The sequence below is a fragment of the Heterodontus francisci genome, chromosome 15, assembly GCF_036365525.1.
Source record: "Heterodontus francisci isolate sHetFra1 chromosome 15, sHetFra1.hap1, whole genome shotgun sequence".
Lineage (NCBI taxonomy): Eukaryota > Metazoa > Chordata > Chondrichthyes > Heterodontiformes > Heterodontidae > Heterodontus > Heterodontus francisci.
The window spans coordinates 93189513-93205323 of NC_090385.1; the positions used below are offsets into that span (position 1 = coordinate 93189513).

Here is a 15811-nt window from a genome sequence, read left to right on the forward strand (position 1 = left end):
ATAGAACTGTTCTATTAAGTCAAATAGGAAAGAAAAGCAGAAAGCTGATTATAGACTGACAGAAGTCTGATAAACTTGCAAATGCCCTGGTCTCTCCTCAACGAACAGTAGGAGGACCCCAAGTTAGAAAATTGGTGTTATAAAACCTTTTATAATGGGCTTAAAAAGCTTCTCCAGCATTTCTCAAGCAGAAAACAAATTGGATCAACTGATTCTTAGCAGGTGCATCACTGGGAACTATGAGTTGGGGCTTGTTTACATCTGATTCTGGGCTGACTTGATTTAGCGTAGTTAGACAAAATGAAGAAGGGAAGGGTCAGGAAAAGTATTTTCATTGAAAACAAAAGCACAAATATTAGCTTCCTTTGAACAGCAGAATGTCAGGGGAACACGTGGTACCACGCATAATATTGCGAGCAGAAGATACCTGAAGTCTCTCAGGTTGAAATAAAACAAAGACAAAGCTTTTATGAAGGATCTACAGTCTAAACATTAGCACGATCCTTTTTCTTTACAGCTATTGTCTGCCCTGCTGTGTCAGCTCTGACATTTTCTGTTTATTCTTTCAGATTAGTCCTTCAAAAACAAATTAAAGTTAAATTCCATTAATCAGCTTAAAGGCAAAAAACTGCCAATAGATAAAAGTAAGTAGATTTTGTAATTTGCATCAAGCATGTTTTGGGAAGAATGCAAGTTAGGAATTATGTAGGCCTGGTGATTTCAGTTAAACCTTTATTGAACAAAAAAATGTTGAGTGCCATAGTTCACGTTCACTGAGCTGCAGCAACGCTCCTACTGTCGCCACATGGTGTGCTAAATAATCTCATCAACCAAGATGTGCAGAGGAGAGATGCAGCACAGTAGTGACCTGTACAACAAACAAAGGAGAAGGCTAAAACTGACCAGGACAAAATTAAACTGATCAGCTCTTTGAATTCAGCAGAAGTGAAATGATGTTAGCACAAATACTGCGTACTGGAATCCAAACCATCAGCGCTGCATTTAACTTAAGATATCAAAAGACAAATGTGTCCTGTAATTTCAAATAGGTGGGACAACTGATTAACTTGGGTCAAGATTTTAATGTAAAACAGCCATGTGATAGACTGTTTTCCAACATCTATATGTACTGTATTAAACTATTTTTGAAATCTTGAAGCCCGTGGTAATGAAGATGCACCCATAGGTTAGTTAATGAACTGTTTTAAATGAATCATAGTGAGAGAGCCTCAGCACTGCACTGTCCAAAAAAAAAACACACTGTATAACAGTAAAATTGCTAAACTTTTTCAGACAGAGTTCAATCTTGGACATATATATATTATGTCTCTCTTGTAACAGGCAGACAACCGATGTCAACAGTACTGCACAAATAACTCGATCCACTGTTTCTGTAATTATATTCGTGTCACTGCCTACAATAGTTACTACCGAGCAAAATAGGCAGAAAATCTTTGATATTAATTATGATGCTGTGCAAATGAGTTCTTTGTAAGAGCTGAAGTTAGAGTGGTCATGTTCTTTCTCTAAGGGGCAGAGAGAGGCGATTCTCGGGAAGGTGACCCAGTATTTTCGTCTGGTGGAAAGACTGTAAGAGTGCATGCTCGGATTCCTCCCAGTGACTCGGGGAGATCAAAGACTTTCTGCCATTCGTCTTTCTCTGGGTCGTATTTCTGAACTATCTCCACCATGCAGCGGTTATTCCAAGAATACCCGCCAACCACGTAGATTTTGTTTTCAAAGACTGCCACGCCTACATCACTCTGCCCACGCAACATGGCTGCGATTGGGGTCCAGTGGTCCAGGGCAGGCGTGTAGAATTCACAGCTCAAGACATCATCATAATCGCTCGTTCCTCTGAAGTGGTTCCCTCCGATGACGTAAAGTCGATCTCCAACGGTGCACATGCAATGGAGGCCCCGAACAGTGGTCATTGGAGCTTTCTGAGTCCATTTGTCTGTGTCGGGGTCAAAGCACATGAGTTCTTTCTGGAAGGTATCATGTGTAATTCCACCTATGGAACAAGAAGAAATCCAGACCAGTTAGGAAAAGTTGGTTTTGTAAAGTTTATTTTATCCAAGAAAACAAAAGTGGCAATGAGTTAAGTTCCTTTACCATTAGGAGTAGAAAGTCTGCACCCATTTAAGAATATGGCCCGTAGGAACAAGAGCAGGCCATTCAGCCTCTCAAGTCTGTTCTGCCATTCGATTAGATCATGACTGATCTGTATCTTAACTCCACTTACCTGCCTTGCTTCTGTAACCCTTAACACCCTTGCTGAACAAAAACCTATCAATCTCAGTTTTAAAATTTTCAATTGATCTCCAGCCTTAACAGCTTTTAGAGGAGAGTTTTCCAGATTTCCACTACCCTTCATGTGAAGGGGTGCTTCCTGACATCACCTCTGAATGGCTTAGTTCTAATTTTATTCTGCCCCTTCGCTCTGGACTCCCCCACAGAGGAAATGTGTCTCTTTGTCTACTCTATCAAATCCTTTAATCGCCTTAAACACCTGAATCTGATCAAACCATAACCTTCAACATTCAAGGGATTATAAACTTAATCTATGCAAAGTGCCCTCATAATTTAGCCCTTTTATCCATTATACTAATTCTTATGATCTGAGGGCTCAACTTACAAACAGAAGACCTGACCCTGAAATTGCGCTGCAGAATACTTGAGTAACAGTATGCTCAGCTAAAATTCCCCTCACATCCCTCCTTTAGTGCTGGTATTACTCCATTTGAAATAAAAACACTGAGGTTATGATTAAGGAGGAACATAACACAATAGCAATAACAGAGATATGGCTCAAGTAAGGATGGTACAGGTTGTGACATTTGCAGAAGATATAGGGAAGTTAAAAAAAGATGTGGGTAGCATTATTTGTAAAGGATTCTATCCATATGGATATATCTTAATTCATAAGAATGGAAATAGTTCAATTCTCACTGTGACTTACAGGCCACCAAAAAGTGGAGTTGAAATAGAGGTGGTTATTTGGAGACAATTCAAAGGGACTTACCAACAACAATATTGAGTGAATTTAGCTATCTGAAGATAGACTGGAATAAAGATAATGCATGTGATCAAAGTGGGAAAGAAGGAACAAAAGAAAGACTTGCATTTATATAGCACCTTTCACAACCCAAAGCACTTCACAGCGAAAGGAGTACTTTCGAAGTATAGTCACTGTTGTAATCTAGGAAATGCAGCAGACAATTTGCGCAGAGCAAGCTCCTATGAACAGCAATGTGATAATGACCAGATAATCTGTTTCAGAAACCTTGGTTGAGAGATACATGTTGGCCAGGACACGGGTGTAGACAATTGGGACCAGGAAAGGACAGCCATTGTGGCGGGGGGAGGGGGGGGGGTGGCAAGGCTGATCAGACATTGAGTCGGGGGGGAAAGGAGGGCCGAGAAGGCGTCGCGGCGGCGGGGGATGGCCGAGTAGGCGTCGCGGTGGAGAGAAGGTTGTTGATTGGAGCCAGAGAGAGAGAGGCCACAATTGGGGTGGCACTCCTGCTCCTCCTCTCCCAAAAGGAATGCTGGAAAAGGCACTTATATTGTGGGAGCTGGTAGCTCCCACCACCCTTTCACTGCTGAATTTCCTGACTTCACAACAGCAATTAAAATTAACTGCACTATACTAATTTGATGATTTAAACCACTGCCCTTCTGCACCTGTCCGTTGTGGGGGGTTAACATGGAGGCCTTAGAATCTATAGTTTGAATAAAGTGAATGAGCATTTAGCCATGTATGGGTTAACGCAGGATAACCTGTGTAGTTTTTTGTGAAGAAGTGACTGGATAGGTAAAGGAATGCAGTAGATGTGATGTCTATAGATGTTCAGAGGCATTCGATAAACTGCCTCACAAAATGTTTGTTAGATACATTTGTGCGTTTGGTATAAAAGGAAGTACAACAGCAGGGATAGAAAGGTGGACAATGTACAGGAAACAAAAGGTCAGGATTAATGGGTGCTGCTCAGTTGGGAAAGTGATGTGACTCAGGGGCGGTGCTGGGTCACTTTTGTTCCCTGTATATACACAATTTGGACTTGGCCACATCAAGAACATGAAATTTGCTGAAAACACAAAAGAAGGAACGTTGGAAAATATCAAGAAGCAATGTGATAACGATCAGATAATCTGCTTCTCTTGTGATGCTGATTGAGGGACAAATATTGGCCAGGACACCAGAGAGAGAGCTCCCCTGCTCTTTATCGAAATAGTGCTTAGGATCTTCTACAACCACCTGAGAGGTGGGCCTCCAACAATGCAGCACTCCTCAGTACTGCACTGGTGTGTCGACCTTAATTTTTGTGCTCAAGTTCTGGAGTGGGACTTGAATCTGGAATCTTCTCTCCCTACTCTGCAAGCATTTGAATTTATAACTTGGAAGACGGCTCTGAGTAGGTGTGTCCAAGGCATGTGCAGAGCTCTTTCCTGAATAGAACAGTTAAAGTCCCTGCCAAGCAGGAGCCAAACTGTGCAAACAGGTTTCTACCTGGCTGGCACATCAAGGAGTTTAGAAACTAACAGCACTTGCGTAGAAGCTGATCAGGACAGAGAAAATCACCTAGTGCTAACTGACAGTGCAACTAATATTGCTAGTTCCGAAGAAGGGTCACTGACCCGAAACGTTAACTCTGCTTCTCTTTCCACAGATGCTGCCAGACCTGCTGAGTGATTCCAGCATTTCTTGTTTTTATTTAATATTGCTAGTAAGAGGTCGAAGAGATCAGGCTTGAGAAAACTGTTCTCATATTGCTGTGCTAGGAGAAGAGGGAGCTTCAATCATGGTATGTCTTTAGAATAACCAGTAACAACCTGCTTAAAATCTAACATATTAGCTCACTGACTGCAAGCCAAACAATCATAAAGCACAAAGGAGGTCATTCAGCCCATCATGCCTCTGCCATCTCTTTGAAAGAGCTATCCAATTTGTTCCATTCCTTTCTCTTTCTCCAAAGCATTGCAAAAACTTTCCTTTCAAGTCTTCATTCAATTCTCTTTTAAAAGTTATTACAGCATCTACTTCCACCATCCTGCCAGACAGCACATTCCAGAACAACTTCTTGTACAAAAACAGTCTCCTCTCTGGTTCTTTTGTCAATTACCTTAAAACTGTCATCTGGTTACTGGCCATCCTTAACTGGAAACAGTTTCTCCATATTTGCTCTATCAAAATCCTTCATGATTTTGAACACCTCTATCATATCTCCTCTTAACTTGCTATGCTCTAAGGAGAACAACCCCAGCTTCTCTAGTCTATCCATGTTACTGAAGTCCCACATCCCTGGTATCATTCTAGTAAATCTACACCCTCTACAAGGCCTCAACTTCCTTCCTAAAGTTCGGTGCCCAGCACTGGCCACAATACTCCAACTCAGGTCTAGCCAGTGTTTGAAAAAGGTTTAGCATGATCTCCTTGTTTTTGTACTCCATGCCTCTATTAATAATGCCAAGTATACGTTCTTAAAGCTCTCTCAACTTGTCCTGCCACCTTCAAAGATTTGTGTATGCAAACTTCCCCCACCACCCAGGTGTCTCAGTTCCTGTGCTGCCTTTAAAAGTAGACCATGTGTTTATATTGCCTCTCCTCATTCTTCCTTTCAAATTGCAAATTCTGCATCTGGTGTCATGCAAACTTTTAAAATGCAAGCCCTGCCTGCTTTGTTTTTCACTGAAAGATAAAGTTCCAGTGGAAAGTACAATGATATTACACATTACACTGAGATTCCTTATGCCAACCTATGGAAATACTATATTCTGCAAGACAGTTTACTAGGTGACAATGCCCTTTAATACAAACAGTACATGCTAGCTAAAAGTGGCAGTCATTGAAAAAGGATAATAGATTCATGTATTTATCCACTGAATCAAAACCTTTTTTGAAATACTAAATGGCCCAAACCTAGCCAGTGTACTTAAACTGTGATAAAAGCAAAATATTGCAGATGCTGGAAATCTGAAATAAAAACAAAGTGCTGGAAACACTCAGCAGGTTTGGCCACATCTGTGGAGAGAGAAACACAGTTAACATTTCAGATCTGCGACCTTTCAACAGAACTCAGTTCACCACCACCTTCTCAAGGGCAATTAGGGGTGGGCAATAAATGCTGGCCTAGCCAGCAATGGCCACTTCCCAATGAACTACTATAAAAAAAGCAAAGGACAGGTTACATTCGAAGCTCGTGTTCAATAATGGTGTAGTTTATAGAAACTTAAAAACATTCAAGATTTATGATTATGTTTTGCTTCAAAGGCTTTGAGCTGAATTTACTGGAACACTGTTCAAATGGTAGCTGGAGCCAAGAATTACCTGAAATGTACATAAACCCGCCGTAAACAGTTCCAGCATGTCCGTAGTGAGGTTCATTCATTTTAGCCACATAGTTCCACTCATTGGTTCTTGGATTGTAGCACTCCACAGTGGCTGTTGTAAAGAAATGAGAAATGATTATGAAATACATTAAATGCTACCGAACATGGGAAGAACTATTCATTGTAAAGGTTCACTGAGCACTGCTGTGCCATTATTAGGACTAATTAAGGAGCTATTCTTAGTTTCCACAAACTAATGATTATACAGAAATACCTTACCATTAATATCAATACTAATATTACAGTGATATATGTGCCCATTAATCTTCACAAAAGAAAACTGTATTGCATGCACTGAGGATTGGTATTGGTTCCTACATCAATTATGTATTTCTCGAGGCTATGAGGGCACGTTACACTACAGCCATTCACATCGATTACAGCTACGGTTGTTTCACCTTGTGCACATTTGATCCTTTATTACACCTGGGCCTTGAAATTACAAAGTGAGATACAAATGTTCAAACATTTAGCATGCTCGTCTGAAATTCTAATAATATGGTAGCCCCTAACAGGCCAGAACATAGATGTATGCTTTGCTCAATTTAGTTTTTTTTTAGATCTTACTGTTAGACGAATATTTGTCAAACAACTCGGAAAAAAACTTATGGAAAAATGTTCACTGGTGGAGGATTCCATCTAATATTTGATCCAATAAATTCAGTATGCTACATGTTTTCTTCTAAACACCCAAAGTAATACAGAACTTGGTGGGTTTAAGTGGGGCTGAGGAGGGGGGGGGGGCGAAGAAAGGGGGGGCGAGGAAGCGAGAGGGGGGGAGGAAGGGGGAAGAGAGGATGGAGGGAGGGAGGGGGCGAGAAGGGAGGGAGGGAGAGGAGCGAGGGAGGGAGAGGAGCGATGAGGGAGGGAGGGAGAGGAGCGAGAAGGGAGGGAGGGAGAGGAGCGAAGAGGGAGGGAGAGGAGCATGAGGGTGGGAGGAACAGGGACGAGGAGGGAGGAAGGGAGCGAGCAACAGAGGGGCAGTGAGGGGCGGGAGGGGAGAGTGAGGGGCGGGAGCGGAGAGTGAGGCGGGGGGGGGAAGAGAGAGGGGCGGGAGGGGGGAAGAGAGAGGGGCGGGAGGGGGGAAGAGAGAGGGGGAGAGGGGCGGGAGGGGGTAAGAGAGAAGGGCGGGAGGGGGGAAGAGAGGGGGGCGGGAGGGGAAAGAGAGAGGGGTGGAAGGGGGGGAGAGAGGGGCGTGAGGGGGGAAGAGAGAGGGGCGTGAGGGGGGGAGAGAGAGGGGCGTGAGGGGGGAAGAGAGAGGGGCGGGAGGGGGGAAGAGAGAGGGGCGGGAGGGGGGAAGAGAGAGGGGCGGGAGGGGGGGGAAGAGAGAGGGGCGGGAGGGGGGGGAAGAGAGAGGGGCGGGAGGGGGGGCAAGAGAGAGGGGTGGGGGGGGCAAGAGAGAGGGGCGGGAGTGGGGGGGAAGAGAGAGGGGCGGTGGGGGGGGGAAGAGAGAGGGGCGTGAGGGGGAAGAGAGAGGGGCGTGAGGGGGGGGAGAGAGAGGGGCGTGAGGGGGGAAGAGAGAGGGGCGGGAGGGGGGAAGAGAGAGGGGCGGGAGGGGGGGGGAAGAGAGAGGGGCGGGGGGGGGGGAAGAGAGAGGGGCGGGGGGAAGAGAGAGGGGCGGGAGGGGGGGGAAGAGAGAGGGGTGGGGGGGGCAAGAGAGAGGGGCGGGAGTGGGGGGGAAGAGAGAGGGGCGGGGGGGGGAAGAGAGAGGGGCGGGGGGGGAAGAGAGAGGGGCGGGGGGGGGAAGAGAGAGGGGCGGGGGGGGGAAGAGAGAGGAGCGGGAGGAGGGGGAAGAGAGAGGGGCGGGAGGGGGGGGGAAGAGAGAGGGGCGGGAGGGGGCAAGAGAGAGGGGCGGGAGGGGGGAAGAGAGAGGGGCGGGAGGGGGGAAGAGAGAGGGGAGGGAGGGGGGGAAGAGAGAGGGGCGGGAGGGGGAAAAGAGGCGCATGAGAAGTGGGAGAGATGGAGGGAGGCAGACAGAAGTGAAGAAAGCAATAACAAGCCATTTTGAATTGATTGCCAGCTATTAGCAATTAACTGAAGCAGCTGTTTCCACAAGTCAACAAGGACCCTGTATTTTAAGAAGCCCAAATTAAGTTCCATTAAGATTTACTGTTAAATGCAGGAAAGAGGAAATTTTACAAATTTAGAACGCTACATAGATTGGTAGTTTTCAAAGATCAATGCCACTAGGTTTCTACGACCACAGGTTACAATGTGTGAAGGGAAAATAATTTATAGTGTCCTACTGTTCTTAAGACAGCTTAATAATTAGTCTGTGAAAATGATATTGTGCTACTTGTTATGCAGATGTTTCTTTTTAAACATTTTTTTTTTGAGGATTCACATTTAAATTGTGGAAATTGATTCATTTTTTGGAAGGATGAAGATTTCTGAAGATGCTGGACTTGGTTTTGTCGAAAAGACAGTGCACTCCTTCCATCTCAGTTGCAACATATAATTGGGAGCTCTGTGCGGGATAACCCAAAGCTGACGACGTGCAATTGTAAGTGGGGTAATAATAATTCAAAAAGGGAAAAGGAAAATAGGTTTCTTGTGCATTTGAGTAAAATTTACACTACCGGAATGCCTTTGTCAGTTGCTACGACCTTTCTGGAGAAGCAGGACCTATCACTGAGTGATTTGAAAAACTTAACCAAGGTTAAGCTAATAGAATTAGCAGCAAAATTGGAGTTAGAGTTAAAACCAGCAGCTAAGAAAGCAAACATAATGGAAGTAATAGCACAGCAGTTGAAATTGGAAGAAGAGAAAGGCGTTCCAGATGGTAGTTCAGTTGAATTAGCTAGGATTCAGTTGCAATTGGAAATGAAAAAAACTTGAGCTGGAAAGAGAAAGAGAAGGGAATTCAAATTAAAAATGCTGGAATTTAGACAAAAGAGTGGCCTTGACTCCAAGAAAAATTCTGACAAGGGAAGATCTGACTCCAGCCCAGCACTCAGTGAAGAACTGTTTAAATATGTGCAAGCCCTCCCGAAGTTTGCGGAAAGGGGCATGGAGGCATTTTTCATTTCTTCTGAAAGGATAGCCAGCCTGATGAAGTGGCCGAAGGAAAACTGGACACTGCTTATGCAAAGCAGGTTAATGGGCAGAGCTCATGAGGTTTATGCCATGCTTTCTGAGGAGGCTTCTGGACATTATGAGATGGCAAAAAAGGCTATTCTCGCTTCTTATGAGTTAGTCCCTGAAGTTTACCAGCAGAAATTTTGGAACCTCCGGAAACAGCCTGGACAGACTTGTATTGAATTTGAGAGGGTAAAGCAAATTAACTTTAATCATTGGATGCAGGCATTAAAGGTAGAGACCACGTATGAGAACCGTAGGGAAATAGTTCTCCTGAAGAATTTAAAAATTCACTTCCTCCGTTGGTAAGAACCCATGTAGAGAACCAGAAGGTTTCAACAGCCAAACAGGCAGCTGAGATTACTGATGATTATTTACAGGACCAAACCCTTTGTCTGTCATCGCCACAAACCCGAGAAGGATAGAAGGTGGGAGGGTGAAAGGAAGGCAAGTAGCCGGGGACAAGAAGGGACAGCTGGGAATGCCCCAGAATCTACTCCTCAGGCCAGAAAGGAAGGTGCTGAGGGTGGAAGCGAGATCTGAAATCCGAAGTGTTTCCATTGCCACAAGGTGGGACACCTTCGTGCAGAATGCTGAAGTTGCAGGGTACACCCATGGGACTCACCGAGGTGCACAAGGCCAATGCAGAGAAAGGGGCCCTGACCGAGAGTACGACAGATCAGGCTGTAGCTTTGACTGCAGCTGTAAGGCCAAGTATAAAAACCCCTGTGAGTACGGGGGACGTGAACAAGATACCTAAGAGTTGTAGGGAATTCTTGTCAAAAGGAAAAGTAACTCCTTATCCCTCAAGTGAGACAGGTAAACCTATAGTTATACTTAGGGATATAGGAGCCACACAAACTCTTTTGCTGGGGAAAGGCATAACTTTTCCACCAGAGAGCGCATTGAATGCCAAGATTTTAGTGAATGGTATCAGCGGGGAGTTTATACCTGTAACTTTGTATCGGGTGTACCTGGAGAGTGACTTCATGCCTGGAACGGTAAGGGTAGGGGTTGTCCATTGTTTGCCTATAGATGGAGTTGACCTACTCCTGGGGAATGATTTGGCCGCAGCAAAGGAAGTAGCTTCTCCAGCAGTCACGGAAAGACCAAGCGAAGTCAAAGAGACAGAAGTTACAGGAAAAGGTTCCAGAAATTTTTCCTTCATGTGCAATGACCCGAGCAATGGCTAAACAAGTTCCATTTTTGGAGGTAAAATTGGCACCACAGACAGATAGCTGAATATCTGAAACTTTCTTTGGGAATTTGGATAATCCAAAGGAAATATTCAACAAGTCTTCTCTGCTCAAGGCTCAGCAAGTCGATCCAGAGTTACATAAAGTGGCACAATCAACTCTAACGGAAGCTGAGGCAAAGGAAGTTCCAGAAGGCCACTATATTAAAAATGTGATTCTGATGAGGAAGTGGACACCTCTTCACAGACCTCTGGATGAAGACTGGACAGTAGTTCACCAGATAGCAGTACCGCCCAAGTATCACCAGGAAATATTAAGGATAACCCATGAAATTCCGATGGCGGGTATGTGGAGATCCAGAAGATCCCATCACATCTAAGTCGATATTTTTACTGGCCAGGTCTTTCCAAGGACGTAGTACAGTTTTGTAAAACATGCCACACATGCCAGATTGTGGGAAAACTGCAACCTACCATAAAACCATCACCTCTAATTCCCATACCAATTTTTGGAGAACCATTCAGTAGGATGTTGGTAAACTGCATAGGACACTTACCAAAAATAAGAATGGGACATCAATATATGCTCATTATGGATATGACTACTCTGTTCCCAGAGGCCATTCCCTTGAGAACAATTTCTGCTAAGGTAGTGGTAGTGAAGTTAATCCAGTTCTTCACTAGATATGGATTACCGATTGAGATTTGGACGGATCAAGGTTCCAATTTTATGTCTAAAATTTTTCATTAAGTTATGAGCAATTTGCGTATAACACCGTTAAAGTCTTCAGTATACCAGCCACAGACACATGGGCTCTAGAACGGTGCCATCAGACCCTCAAAATGATGATCAGGGCATACTGTCATGAATATCCCATGATTGGGATAAAGGACTAGAATTTCTTTTGTTTGCCACTAGGGATTCACCGAATGAGTCTACCGGTTGTAGTCCTTTTGCATTAGTTTATGGACCTGAGATAAGAGGTCCTCTAAAACTAATTAAAGAAAGGTTTTTAGAACAGAGGGACGAATCTAGATTAGATTATGTATCTGTGCTCTGGGAGAGGCTCATGAGAGCCTGCAAAGTGGCTCAGGAACACCTGAAAGCTTCCCAAACAACCATGAAGGAATGGGCAAACAAGCATGCCAAGACTCGAACATTTCAACCAGGTGAAGAGGTGATAGTATTACTGCCTTTAAAGGGTGAACTGCTGAAAGCACAGTTCATGGTCCATATAAAGTGGTCAAAAGAATTGGTAAATTATTTGATTGACACCCCAGATTAAAGGCCTGCTTAGGTCACGAAAAAACCCCGACCCGAACCCGACAGAACCACACTGGACCCGAGTCCGACACGGCCAGAGTCCCTCCATTTTCTCCCGCGCTCGACCCGACCCGAGCCCGACCCAATCACCAGAATGTTCCCTTTACCTACCTTGCGCCTCCTAATCTGCAGAAAGCTGCAGCATGAGCGTGATGACATCATAGAGACGCTCACTGCGCAGACTCAGTTTCCCTCCTTGATGTCCCGGACTCCCAGCTCAGGTAGGTTTTTTACTTTCAACACTTACCAACGGAGCAAAATGCAATTTTTGCTGTATGTGTCCAACTAGGACCCAGCCCGAGCCCGAAGGCCGAACCTGGAAGAGCGACCGACCCGAACCAGACACATGTCAGATCCCGTCGGGTTCGGGTTGGGTAGCAGGCCTTTACCCCAGATCGCCGGAAAAAGAATCAGCTGTGGCATTTCAATATGTTAAAACAATATCATCGCTGGGAGGAGGATAAGCAAGCACAGGTATGTTAGGTAGTAGGGACAGTGAAGGATGACAGGGATAATGAGGTTGAGGCAGAAGGAGGCCTAGGCAATTCTCAAATTGAACTCCTACTATCCGGTTAACTAATACTGAATTGTTAGGGAGATTGGACACTATGTTTTCATATTTAGATGCAGAAAAATGAAGAATTAACAAGGCTAATCACCGCATTTAAAGGGGTCTGTAGGGGCAAACCAGGAGGTACAACCTTAGCCGTGCATGATGTGGATGGAGGGGAATCCTTTCCTATAAAACAGCATAAGTCCAGAGAAACAGGCCCAAGTAAAAACAGAAATCCAATACATGCTGAAAAACCACCTAATCGAACCCAGTTAAAGCAGCTGAGTTCCCCAGTCGTGTTACTGGCTAAACCTGATGGCTCAACGAGATTCTGCATAGACAACAGAAAGGTTAATGCAGTCTGAAAGGCAGCCTCTTACCCAATTCCTCGCTTGGAAGACTATTGACAGAGTGGGCAGTGCCACGTTTCTGACAAAAATAGATTTGTTAAAGAAATACTGGCAAGTTCCTTTACATCCCGAGCTAGAGAAATATCGGCCTTTGACACACCAGATGGTCTTTTCCAATGCTGACTGATGCCATTCGGCCTAAAAAATGCCCCAGTCACTTTTCAAAGACCAACGAACAAGTGGTAACCAGTGTTCCCAACTGTGTGGTTTACCTTGATGATGTGCTGGTATACAGTCCCTCATCAGAGCCCTTTCCTATCCTGAGTGGTGTGAAACAGGGCTGTGTTCTCGCACCCACACTTTTTGGGATTTTCTTCTCCCTGCTGCTTTCACATGCGTTCAAATCCTCTGAAGAAGGAATCTTCCTCCACACAAGATCAGGGGGCAGGTTGTTCAACCTTGCCCGTCTAAGAGCGAAGTCTAAAGTACGGAAAGTCCTCATCAGCGAACTCCTCTTTGCTGACGATGCTGCTTTAACATCTCACACTGAAGAGTGCCTGCAGAGTCTCATCGACAGGTTTGCGTCTGCCTGCAATGAATTTGGCCTAACCATCAGCCTCAAGAAAACGAACATCATGGGGCAGGACGTCAGAAATGCTCCATCCATCAATATTGGCGACCACGCTCTGGAAGTGGTTCAAGAGTTCACCTACCTAGGCTCAACTATCACCAGTAACCTGTCTCTAGATGCAGAAATCAACAAGCGCATGGGTAAGGCTTCCACTGCTATGTCCAGACTGGCCAAGAGAGTGTGGGAAAATGGCGCACTGACACGGAACACAAAAGTCCGAGTGTATCAGGCCTGTGTCCTCAGTACCTTGCTCTACGGCAGCGAGGCCTGGACAACGTATGCCAGCCAAGAGCGACGTCTCAATTCATTCCATCTTCGCTGCCTTCGGAGAATACTTGGCATCAGGTGGCAGGACTATATCTCCAACACAGAAGTCCTTGAAGCGGCCAACACCCCCAGCTTATACACACTACTGAGTCAGCGGCGCTTGAGATGGCTTGGCCATGTGAGCCGCATGGAAGATGGCAGGATCCCCAAAGACACATTGTACAGCGAGCTCGCCACTGGTATCAGACCCACCGGCCGTCCATGTCTCCGCTATAAAGACGTCTGCAAACGCGACATGAAATCGTGTGACATTGTTCACAAGTCGTGGGAGTCAGCTGCCAGCATTCGCCAGAGCTGGCGGGCAGCCATAAAGACAGGGCTAAATTGTGGCGAGTCGAAGAGACTTAGTAATTGGCAGGAAAAAAGACAGAGGCGCAAGGGGAGAGCCAACTGTGCAACAGCCCCGACAAACAAATTTCTCTGCAGCACCTGTGGAAGAGCCTGTCACTCCAGAATTGGCCTTTATAGCCACTCCAGGCGCTGCTTCACAAACCACTGACCACCTCCAGGCGCGTATCCATTGTCTCTCGAGATAAGGAGGCCCAAAGAACAGTACCACTTGGAACAACTAGAAGCTCTGTTTAGGAAATTACAATCGGCTGATTTAGTGATAAACCTTGCCAATAGTGAATTTGCAAAAGTGAGGGTAACCTACCTCGGGCATATAGTAGGGCAAGGACAAGTGTTGCCAAGAACAGCAAAAGTACAAGCATTGATGGAGTTCCCTACCCCTAAGACTAAGCGAGAAATTATAAAGTTTTCTGTGTGGTTTCCACTGCAAGTTTGTACCAAATTTTTGTACCATAGCTGCTCCACTGGCAGATTTGCTGCAAAATAAGAAAACCAAGGTAGTATGGTCAGGGGAATGCCAAACATCTTTTGAGAGGCTGAAAGCCATTTTGATTAATGAACCAGTGTTAACTGCCACAAATTTCACTAAGGCCTACAAGGTAGCAATTGATGCTAGTGACCTGGGGGTCGATTCAGTCCTGTTACAAGGCGATGAACCAGGCATAGAAAAGCCAGTGGGATACTTTTCCAAAAAGCTAAATCGACACCAAAAGAAATATTCAACAGTGGAAAATGAAACCCTGGGCTTATTACTAGCTCTTAAACATTTTGAAGTATATGTCTGCCACAGAGAGACACTGGTATATACTGATCACAACCACCTTGCCTTTGTGGAAAAATTCAAAAACCAGAATGCCAGACTATTCCGATGGAGTTTACTACTGCAACCTTACCACTTAAAGATTATCCACATTGTGGGGCAACACAATGTAATTGCGGATGCTTTGTCTAGGATTTAAATCTGCTTTGAGTTAACTGAGCGCAAAGATGGTACAAAGCAGCACTGTATTAGCTATAGGTAAAGAGTGAATGAGAATGAGTGTGTAAATGTGTTCTAATTCTTTTTCATCTTCTATTCTTCCATACTTTTTAATCAAATGCATTTAAAAATGGTGTTTCATTCCTCCAAGGATGGAGGCGTTATGAAGGTGCTTCCATTTTATTAAATTTTTTGAGGATTCATATTCAAATTGTGGAAATGGATTCATTTTTTGGAAGGTTGAAAATTTCATAGCTGCTGGACCTTGTTTGGTAGAAAAGACAGTGCACTCCTCCCACCTCGGTCGTACCATACTCCAGATGACTTAACAAATGTAGAAACGGAACTGCACATCCATTCATTTACTTGTTGACGCCTTATATTCTATAAGTTCATGTTTTATGTAATTATGCTGGCAGCACACGTGCACTCGAGTTATGTTGTGTAACAGCTCTTGGCTTGCAGTATGTTAAGAAACAATATGGCAGATCACTGCCTGCACAATCAGTGATGTTTATGGCATTATGCCTCCTGACTCCCCCTTTCAGTTCCTCCAACATACTGAAATTCTTTTCTTGGTCTTGTATGAACTGAAAAAGTGAAAATAAAATAAAAAGAACTTTCAAAATA

At 44.6% G+C, this 15811-nt stretch overlaps 1 protein-coding gene across 3 annotated transcripts in view; it reads right to left on the reverse strand.

Annotated features, from left to right (window-relative positions):
* Positions 1-715: 715 nt before the first annotated feature.
* Positions 716-15811, reverse strand: part of klhl13 (kelch-like family member 13) — a 297520-nt gene continuing 282424 nt past the window's right edge. For all 3 annotated transcript variants that reach the window (XM_068047852.1, XM_068047851.1, XM_068047853.1), the window contains 2 exons: positions 6332-6445; positions 716-2014 (listed from right to left, as the gene is read on the reverse strand). In XM_068047852.1, coding sequence (XP_067903953.1) covers positions 1527-2014; positions 6332-6445 — 602 coding nt within the window. In that variant the 3' untranslated portion in view covers positions 716-1526. The remainder of the gene's footprint in view (positions 2015-6331; positions 6446-15811) is intronic.